This window comes from Prionailurus bengalensis, chromosome E4 (genome assembly GCF_016509475.1).
Source record: "Prionailurus bengalensis isolate Pbe53 chromosome E4, Fcat_Pben_1.1_paternal_pri, whole genome shotgun sequence".
In the NCBI taxonomy this organism is placed as follows: Eukaryota; Metazoa; Chordata; class Mammalia; order Carnivora; family Felidae; genus Prionailurus; species Prionailurus bengalensis.
This window is the reverse complement of record NC_057360.1, coordinates 68,140,756-68,150,598: the sequence shown is the minus strand read 5'-3', so window position 1 is coordinate 68,150,598 and position 9,843 is coordinate 68,140,756. Positions and strand designations below refer to the sequence as shown.

The 9,843-nt window shown below is 66.6% G+C and overlaps 1 protein-coding gene across 7 annotated transcripts in view; it reads right to left on the bottom strand.

Annotated features, from left to right (window-relative positions):
* Positions 1–9,843, bottom strand: part of PBXIP1 (PBX homeobox interacting protein 1) — a 28,931-nt gene that overhangs the window by 16,058 nt on the left and 3,030 nt on the right. For 3 of the 7 annotated variants that reach the window (XM_043569438.1, XM_043569439.1, XM_043569440.1), the window contains 9 exons: positions 8,619–8,760; positions 8,395–8,459; positions 8,145–8,316; positions 6,627–6,866; positions 6,500–6,523; positions 6,193–6,248; positions 5,967–6,098; positions 4,237–5,411; positions 3,099–3,828 (listed from right to left, as the gene is read on the bottom strand). In XM_043569438.1, the coding sequence (XP_043425373.1) occupies positions 3,783–3,828; positions 4,237–5,411; positions 5,967–6,098; positions 6,193–6,248; positions 6,500–6,523; positions 6,627–6,866; positions 8,145–8,316; positions 8,395–8,459; positions 8,619–8,760 (2,052 nt within the window). In that variant the 3' untranslated portion in view covers positions 3,099–3,782. Of the gene's footprint in view, positions 1–3,098; positions 3,829–4,236; positions 5,412–5,966; positions 6,099–6,192; positions 6,249–6,499; positions 6,524–6,626; positions 6,867–8,144; positions 8,317–8,394; positions 8,460–8,618; positions 8,761–9,843 lie in introns of those variants that run through there. The other 4 variants (XM_043569442.1, XM_043569443.1, XM_043569441.1 and 1 more) reach the window with 2 other exon arrangements.

The following is a 9,843-nucleotide window of genomic DNA, read 5'->3' as shown; positions in this document are numbered from 1 at the left end:
TCTCAGCGGTAAAATGGGAGGGGAGGGGGCTGCTGTCATCGGGGTTCAGGGCTAGGCAGCCCGGCGCCACCCTGCAGCTCCCCTACCAGCCCCCCGTAAGCACGTGCAGGTGAGGGCCCGGGCACCCCTGCATCAGGGTGGCCCCGGGAGGTCCCTCAGGCAACAGCTGGCCTGGCAGAGGCGGCTGGGAGAGCGTCTTGGGAGGAACACACACCCCTGACCTTCAAGGAGCTTCTGGGGGGCGGGGGGTGCCGGCCCCAAGCTCACCCAGGACCACATCTCTGCCTCCAGGATGGGTGATGGGAAGCAGTAGGGAGAGGAGGCAGGGGGACCCCAGGGGCGGTAAGGGCTGGCAGGGGCACCAGTGAGGGAAGGCAGGGCTGAGGGCAGCTGGGAAAGGGCAGTGGAGGAGCCTGGGCAGGGATGAGGGGCAGGGATGGCGGACTGGGGGACAGATGAGAAGTGAATTTGGGGACCGGCCAAAAGAAGCAGGAGGCCCAAGGGGGCGCCCCTGACTCATGTGATTCTCCCAAGTTGCCCCTTGCCCCTGGGGCTGAGCTTTAGCTGGGGGGAGAGGGGTGGAAGGTCTCAGAGGAAAGGGCAGAAAGGTCCAGAGCTTAAACTGGAGGGGTCCAGACCAGACCCTGGGGGGCCACGCAGAGCTGGAGGCAGATGCCAGTGGGTTCGCTCCCAGGTTCCCCCACCCCTGTGGGTACCGGCCAGAGCTGCTGTGGGTACACGAGGGTGACGGAGAGAGGGGCCTCGTGTCCTGTGATGGGGGTGAGGATCACCTACCTAGGCCAGCCCGGACACAGGGTGGCCACCGGGCAGTGGCCCTGGTGTCCTGACCGTCCCCAACAGACCCCTGGGGCTCCTGGCTCTCTCTTTCTCTCGGATACAGGGGACACAGCGGCTTCGGAGACCTCAGACCCAGCTCAGCGCTCCTACTCCCTGAGGGGCTAAGAGGGGCAGGGGGCTTGGGGACCCTTCCCAGCCTCCCCCAGACTTTGTGACGCTTTTCAGACCCTGAAAAGCCCCAAGCACCCACAACCTCTGGGAACCCAGGGAGGCCAGGCTGTGCCCCCTCCCCTGAAGCCAGGCCCCTCCCCGGATGAGGAATCTGGCCTCCCTTCTAGCCTGAACCCCTGCCCTGGAGACTCAAGCTGACCAGTCAGCTGTTCACACAGCATAAATTCTGAGCACCTGCAAGCGGTGAGAAAGGTGAACAGGATAAAAAGGCATCCTCAAGAGGGGACGACAGTCTACGGAGGGGACAAGGGTCCGTGGAGGGGATGAGGGCCCACGGAGGCGGCGAGGGTCCATGGAGGGGACGACAGTCTGCAGAGGGGATGAGGGTCCATGGAGGAGGCGAGGGTCCGTAGAGGGGACGACAGTCCATGGAGGAGACAAGGGTCCAGAGGGGATGACAGTCTGTGGAGGGGACAGTCCGTGGAGGGGCGAGGGTCCATGGAGGAGACGACAGTCCACAGAGGGGACAAGGGTCCAGAGGGGACAACAGTCTGGAGGGGACAGTCCGTGGAGAGGACGAGGGTCCAGAGGGGACGAGGGTCCACAGAGGGGACGACAGTCCGCGGAGGGGACAAGGGTCCATGGAGGGGACGAGGTTCTATGGAGGGGACAGTCCATGGAGGGGACGAGCGTCCATGGAGGGGGCAACAGTCCGCGGAGGGGACGAGGGTCCAGAGGGGATGACGGTCCGCAGAGGGGACGAGGGTCTGTGGAGGGGATGAGGGTCCACAGAGGGGGCGAGGATCCATGGAGGGGATAACAGTCTGCAGAGGGGATGAGGGTCAATGGATGGGCAAGGGTCCATGGAGGGGACGACAGTCCATGGAGGGGACGACAGTCCACGGAGGGGACAAGGGTCCAGGGGACAACAGTCTGTGGAAGGGACAATCCGTGGAGGGGACGAGGGTCCATGGAGGGGACAACAGTCTGTGGAGGGGACAGTCCGTGGAGGGGACGAGGGTCCATGGAGGGGACGACAGTCAGTGGAGGGGACAAGGGTCCAGAGGGGACAACAGTCTGGAGGGGACAGTCCATGGAGGGGATGACAGTCTGTGGAGGGGACAGTCCATGGAGGGGACGAGGGAATGGAGGGGACAACAGTCTGTGGAGGGGACAGTCCGTGGAGGGGACGAGGGTCCAGAGAGGATGAGGGTCCACGGAGGGGACGACAGCCTGTGGAGGGGACAAGGGTCCAGAGGGGACAACAGTCTGGAGGGGACAGACCGTGGAGGGGACGAGGGTCCAGAGGGGATGAGGGTCCACGGAGGGGACAGCAGTCCACGGAGGGGACAAGGGTCCAGAGGGGACAACAGTCTGGAGGGGACAGTCCGTGGAGGGGATGAGGGTCCATGGAGGGGACGACAGACCGTGGAGGGGACAAGGGTCCACGGAGGGGACGACAGTCTGCAGAGGGGATGAGGGTCCATGGAGGGGGCGAGGGTCCATGGAGGGGACAACAGTCCACGGAGGGGGCAAGGGTCCAGAGGGGACGACAGTCTGTGGAGGTGACAGTCCACGGAGGCGACGAGGGTCCACGGGGGGGGGGGGTGAGGGTCCATGGAGGGGACGACAGTCCACAGAGGGGGCGCCTCCTCACACATACCCTGTGCTCCTGGTTCAGCCCCCAGCCAGAGGCCCGCAGGAGCCCGTTGGCTCACAGCCCTCCGACAGCCAGCGGTCCCTCCTGAGCCCCCGCCGCCCACCACAGCCCCTTCTGGAGCCGGCGGGCGCTCTCCCCTTCCTGAAGTCACACTGCGCCAATCCGTCCCTACACTCGCACGGGATGTGCAGGCCGGTCGAGGAGCCCGGTCAGGAAGGACTTCCGGGCAGTAAGTGGCCCAGCGGACTCTGGGTCTTGGGTGAGCGCAGGCCCTCACCTCACCTGGCCGGGTGGGTCTGGGTCTGGGGCCCTAATCGGTGCGGGAGGCGAGGTCGGCGGCAAACGTGGAGCTGGGGCGCCACCTAGTGGCTTCCCACCTCCCCAGCCCAGAGCCCAGTGGGGGTCCTCTGCCCCCTCCTCACACCCTCTGGCGGGCGACAGCTTTTGAGTGCCAAATACAGAACAGGCATTTTGCTTACATCGCTTTATGTAATCTCTCCCCAGCCCCCCAGTCCCTTTGTTTGAGGATCAGAAACCCAAGGCTCCCAGAAATTAACCTGCCGAGATCTCTGGGCCGGGACAGGGGCCCAAGGCTCACCCTTGGGAACCCATGGCCCTCGGCAGCTATGAGCTCCAGCCCTGAGGGCCGGAGGCGGGTGGGGAGGATGAGGTGGGGACAAGGTGGGTGTGGGGTCCCCTGTGCTTACACGCCAGCCCAGTGACGGAGCCCCCAGCCGACAGCACAGCCCCAACAGCGTTTCCTGGGGCTGAGTGTTCAGTTCCCATGAGGTGGGGCCGGGGAAGAGGCAGAAGGAGACTTCAGTCCCTGGGGGCTGCAGCTTCCAAATGTAACAAAACCCCAGGGAAAGCCCTCCATCCCAGGGGGCACAGGCCAGTGTGTGCAGCCAAGGGGCCCCTCTGGGGGCACATGCACAGACGCTCTCTGGCTGCAGAATCCGATTCCTGTCCCCCCATGCCCCCCCCCCCGCCCACTGGCCCCCAAGCGTTTGCATATATTTGCATAAACAGCAAGACAGGTCCAGCTAAAGCCTTTTCTTGGCAACAGTGGCATCAGTGCAAGGCTGGGTGACTCTCCTAGGGAGCCGGAGAAGATGACAGTTCAACGGTCCCCGGGGTCAGGGGACCCCGGGCCTCAGCCCCTCCCCGGGCTCCGGAAGTGTCTGTCCTTCTTCCCTGACCTGTGGGGAGACCAGGTGGGGGCAGGAAGAGGCCTTCAGGACCATGCCGCATGGTGAGAAGAGGCTCCTGTAGCAGCGGGGACCTGTTCCCCCTAAGGCAGGGGGGGACGGACCCACCCTCCCAGTGTGAGGTCCCCGGCCAATGAGGCAGGAAGCCTCCTCGGCACTGCAGGTACACGCTGGACGCAAGTACTCCGGAGGAAAGGTCCCCCCAGCCCGAGGGGGCTCCCGGGACCATCGTGGGGCGAGCACAGGCGGCCTCCTGACCTCAAGGGAAGACCGGAGCGCATCTGGATGCTGCTCGAAGAGGAGCCCGCCGTGGATTACAAGTGGCTCAAACTCAAGACTGGGACTCAGGGCCTGTGCTCCCTCACCCCAACCCCGCGTCCCCCGCCCACAGCTGCCCACCTCTTCTTCAGTGCTTTGTCTCCAAAGAAGTGGCTGAAGATGAAGCCCTCAAAGTCATCCACCTCATCGTCGTCACCCGTCTGTCTCACCGCCACCTCCTCCAGGCTGTCCTCCAAGGCATCCACAAAGTCCCGGAAGCGGAGGCGGTCATGGCGGAAGATGCCATCCTCCCCAAAGTAAGCGGGCGAGAGCGGCAGCTCCTGGGTCAGCTGCCCGGCCCAGGGCAGCCGCGCCAGGTAAGTGGTCAGCAGAGAGGCCAGCTCCTGTCGCCGCACCGGGGCCAGCTCTGCCCCGAAGGCCAGGCCCTCCTGCCGGGCACACTCGCGCACGCCTGAGCAGCCCTGTGGGGCCCGGTACTTGCGCCTCAACAGCTCGGCCCACGGTGCCGGTGCCGGGCGGCCTCGCCCGTCGCTAGCGCCCTCCTCCCGCCGAGGGTGCTGCTGCCCCCCGGGGGGGTGAGGGCTCCCACTCCTCCCAGGGGGCTCCTCGGGGCCCTGCCGCCTGGCGTCCTTCCTGCTGCCCCACTCCGCCCCCTGCGGCTTGCCCTCCCCCCAGCCCTCTGCCATCTCCCGGCCCTCACCCCCCCAGTTCTTTCTCTCCCGACCAGACCCCTCCTTCTTGTGCCTCCGGGGCTCAGCGCTCCGGTCCCCCTGCCCACCCCGCCGCTTCTCCTTTCCACTCCACTCCCTGGGACTCTGGAAGCGGGGCTCCCGGTGCCCGGCCTCTGAGGCGTTGGCACCGACCCCGGGGTGCTGGCCCCACTTCTCCAGGCCCTGCAGCTTCTGGGCCAGTCTGCGGCCCAGCTCGGCCAGGTCCCCTCGGCCCTCACCGCTCAAGCTCTGCTCCAGGTCCTGCCGCACCGCCCCCAGCAGCTGCCGCTGCCTCTCCAACTCGCGCCTTAGTGCCTGGGCCTCCGCCTCCAGCCGTTCCTGCTGCTCAGGGAGGCCAGGGTCCGGCTCCCACTCCCCGGAGACCCCGCCGCCCAGAGAGCCTCCGCTCCAGGGGACGCACACCCCGTCTGGGCCCCGCACGCAGCCGGCCCGCAGCCGCTGCAGCTCGGACTCCAGGGTGCGCTGGGCGGCCTCGCCCCGCCGCAGGGCCCCCCGCAGCCGCGCGTTCTCCTCTTCCAGCTCTCGGGGCTGGCGCACCAGGCTCTGAAGCTCCTCCTTCTGGGCCTGTGGTGGAGGGTGCCACAGGAGGGTCAGGACGGGCCCGGGGCCTCCCGCCCCGCTTCCGCCCATGGGAGTCGGCAGGACGCGGCCTAGGACGCTCAGAGAGTTTGGTTCTCAACCTCCTCGCCGTCCACAACCTGCACCGAGCCCGTGACCCCAAATTCCGTCACAGACCTCAGCTTCCACGTCCTCCTATAAGGACACACTTCGACCCGCCTGAGATTGACCAGACGCGGCTCTCGCGGCCCTTTCTGCCTCCCACACCCAGAAGAGACATTATTAATTGAGCCTCGGCAGTTCTTCGCATCCCTGTTCACACGGGGCCCCGGGCAGACTGCACCCATCAGTCAGGGTGGCCTCAGGCAGCGGGGGCGCCGGCGGGGACGCCGGCCGGGACGCCAGCCGGGCCTGGGCCGTGGCCGCAGGGCGTGAGCAGAGAACCAGGAAGAAAGCCGCCTAACTCCAGCGGACAGAGGAGATGGTGGCGGGAGGCGAGCAGAGGCAACTTGTAGGACACACACCCCTCCCACCCCTCCCCTCACCCCTGCGTGTGCCCACCTGGAGCTGGGCCTGAAGCAGCCGAATGTCCTGGTTCTCCTTGGCCAGCTTGTCCAGCAAGAGGGCCATGCTCTGCAGGCTGGGCACCCTGTCGGGGGGTGCTGAGGCCTGCAACGGCTGCCCCAGTCCATCCTGAGGGCACAGGAGCCAGTGACCCCTCCCGCCCCGCAGCCAGGCCGCCCCGAGTCTCCCGGACGGTCCCCGCGCCCCCGACGCCATCCAGCACCTCCGCATCCGAGCCGGCGTCTGGGAAGGCCTGCGGCTGTGCTTCCTCCGTGGGCCCTGTGGGAAACCAAAGTCCCAAAACTGGCCCGCTCCCTCACCCCTGCACACACACGGTCACCCGCCTGCCCTGGGCCTACCCTACGGCTGAGAAGTCCAGCAGGAGAGGGTCGAGGGTCGCCCTGAACAGCTGAGAAGGTCAGTGACTGAGCAATGAATGCACAGCCCAGGGGCCCTACTTCTGACTCGGGGAACCGCCAGTGGCCTCCCTGAGGCCGGGCAGGGACGAGCCAGGGCCCCGCCCCACTCACCGCTGTCAAACTCCGAGAGGCCGCCTGAGGATGGAGACAGAGGGGCTCGGTGAGGCCAGAGTGGAGGAGAGGGGCAGGAGGGGTGGCGGAGACAGGGAGCAGGCCGCGGCAGGGAGGTGGCGCTCACCGCAGAAGAGCAGGATTCCCAGGCCCAGCAGAACCAGGGCCCCAAGGAGACACATGTTGGGGGAGAGGCCCGGCTCCCCGCCCGCGCCCTCGCCGCGGGCCTGGCCCTCCACGCCCAGGGCCGCCACGGGCCGGGGGGTGCTGGGCTCCCGGCCCCGCCGCCTCCGCAGCCCCTCCGCCTCCACGTCTGCGTCTGTGTCGTCCTCGCTGCCGGAGCGGCGGGCCTCCTCCACGGGCCAGGCTAGAGAAGCAGTGAGGCGACCGCAGAGAGACACATAGTCAGGGACCCTGCCCCCGTCCACCTGGGCGGTCTTCAGATGCCCGGCCTATGGGGGGGGGGGGAGGGGCGGTCCTTCTATCTGCAAACTCAGGGAGCAGCTCTTCCCTAAAAGCACCCCCCCCTCCACACGTGCCCCCCACCCAGCTCCCTCGGCCGCTCCTGTGCCCACCGGGCGCTGCCTCTCAGTCCGTCCTGGCTCTTCCCGGTCCTAAAGGCGAGGGTCCCGCGGGGCCCGGCCATCTCCCCGCACAGTCACCCACACCACTGACTTTCCTCCGGAGCAGACGAGCCCCCAGTCCATAGATCCTGACCTGGCCTGTCCAGAGCCCCGGGCCTGATGACCATCTGCCAGCCACCCGACCTGAGTGTCACCTGGGGACCAAGCTCTCAGTACCCCGCCCTCCACACCGGTGCCCCCCCCCCCCCACCCCTGTTCAGAAAACGACCCCACTGCTACCACCTGGCCACCTGAGCCCTCCGCCCGGGCCCTCCCCCCACACCCCTGCCTCGTGTCTGCCTACCCTCTCTTCGGCAGCTTTGCGCGAGCACCTCGCTCGTGCCCTAAACGGCCCAGGTCTTGCCCTCTCCCTCCACCCCGTCCTTCAGCAAAGAAGGACTCGCCCACTCCTTGGCCACAGCCTTGGCCAAAGGCTCCTCAGCACGGGACAGGCGCCCCCGTGCCTCTGCTGACGACCAACAGCCTGCTCCTTCTCAAGATGCCCTCCAACCTGAACCTTCCCCAGACCACTCCCGCCCCTCTATCCCTTCCCTCAACTGTCCCCTGGCTGAACCGCACTCCCCTCCCCTCCCCTCCTCTCCCCTCCCCCCTCCTTTCCCCACGCTCTTGGTCTGACTTGCATTTGGTTCAGACGAGTCTGCCTCTCACACGGGCCACGCACCGCCCACCCCCCCCTCCCCTCCTGGGCACAGAACTGACACGTGAAAGAGGCTCAGGGAACAAGAGTTGAATCTAGAAGCGAGAAAAGAAGGGGCCTCATGGCACAAGGGAAAGAGTCAGGCAGACCCAGGCCCTGCCGCTTACCAGCTATGTGACCTCGGTCAAGTCACTTGACCTCCCCGAGTCCTCGGGGGTAGTGGTGAGGTTTCACTGACACAGGGCAAGGCGAGCACTATGCTGCTAAGTGCCGGGGCCTGGACCAGAACCGTGCTCAGCGGCAAACGCCCTGCCCCCCATTCCTTCCAGAAGGAGAGGAAACACGGAGACCAAAAGGCTCTCACCTGCGTTGGGAGATGAGGGCAGGCTCTGTGGGGGGCTGTGACCCTCCAGGTCCTGCGTGTCTCGTGTGTCTTCTGGGCCTGCCACCACAGGGGCCTCCTCCAAGTCTCTCTGGACCACCATGTCTCCCAGGCCGGGGGGCTTCGTGGCACAACCGTCACCTTCCAGGACACCCTGAGCAGACACCGCCACGAGTGGCTCCAGGCCTCCCCCCTCTCCAGTTGCCCTCCCCAACCCGGTGAAGGTCCTCACCTTGGCCTCGGTCTTCTCTGGCAGAACGGGACCGCACTGGGGACTTTCAGTCTGGAAGGGGGTCTCTGCAGCGGACGAAAAGGCCCAGGAAACATACCACTGTCCCCCAGATGAACTTCCCACACAGCCCTCTGGCTCCCACAGGCCCGACCAGATTAGAAGGGGCAGGAGACCCCAGAGCGTAGAGGAAGGCGGCTGCACCCGCCCTCAGGAGGGCCTGTTACCTTCTCCATTCACGGCCCCAGCTAGTTCATCAGCAGCTGCCTCGAAGTGGCTCCGAGGGGCCTGGGGAGCTTTCCCGGGTTCTGGGTCCATCCTGGATTCTGGGCCCAAGGTCTCCACGGGCAGGCCCTGGGGGAGGGGGTGCTCCAATCCAGGAGCACGGGTACTCTGCTGGGGTCCCTGGGGCCAGCTGCACGGCCCGGGGACCCCCACCCACATCTCACAAAAACCTACACGTGCCATAGTGAGCTAACGCGAGGTGGGGGAGGGCGGCAGGCGGCAGCTCCTCTCCCTGACCTCGCTTGACCTCCCCTCCCCGCCCTGCCCTGCCACCGTGAGGGACTTCCAGAGGCAGCTGCTGGCCAATGGAAAAGTGCGGCTGGGCCAAGACACCCCATCACCTAGGAACCTGGTGCCCCCCACCCTCCCAAAGAAGCCAGCCAAAGCCGGGGTCTCCCACCTCCCCACAAATGGAAGCTGCTGACTGGCTGGGAGGTGGGCGGCCGGCAAGAGAACACAGCCCCCTGGCCACTTAAAGGTCACGATCATGTTCTCCCCATGGGTTTCCCTGTGGCGTCCGCTCGACAGGTCGCCCACTTTACTCGCACCTTCCAGCCTTTGCTGGCCTCTTCCACTGCCCCACACGCAGCTGCTGGCAGCCGACAGCTTGGCCCGCCCCCTCCCCCCCAGCTCTGCCCTCCCTGCACACCCCTGCCCAGCAGGCCTGCCACCGGCTCACCCAAGCAGGGCTTCTGCAAGCCCCCCAAGGATCGTTGTGCGCCTCGGTCCGTTTCTGTGCGGTTTTCAAACCACTTGTTTCACCACGGCCACCCCTCTAAGCCAGGAGTCACAACCCCCTCTTAGAGCGGGGGACAGAGAGGAAGGCCCCGCAGTCGTTCTGGGCCGGGGCTCTGGCCCCAGGCCTTGTGTCCTGCCCTCGCTCCCACCCTCACACCCCTCCCCCTGGCGGTCCTAACACTCCAAGTCACGGGGCCCGGGGCCCTTGACGAGCTTTCTCCGGCCCCCTCCCCCTTCTTGGTGGCTTTGGGGGCACAGGAGCTCACTGGCTTCCTGCCCCCACTGCCAGCCGCGCTGCCCGACCTTCAAAACACTCCCTCGTTCACCCCACCCACAGGCAGTAACTGTCCCGAGGCCCTCGAACTCACAGCCCTTCTGTGACTCCCCCACCCAGGAGGAGGCCTTCGTGCCTGGGCCGGGCCCATGAGG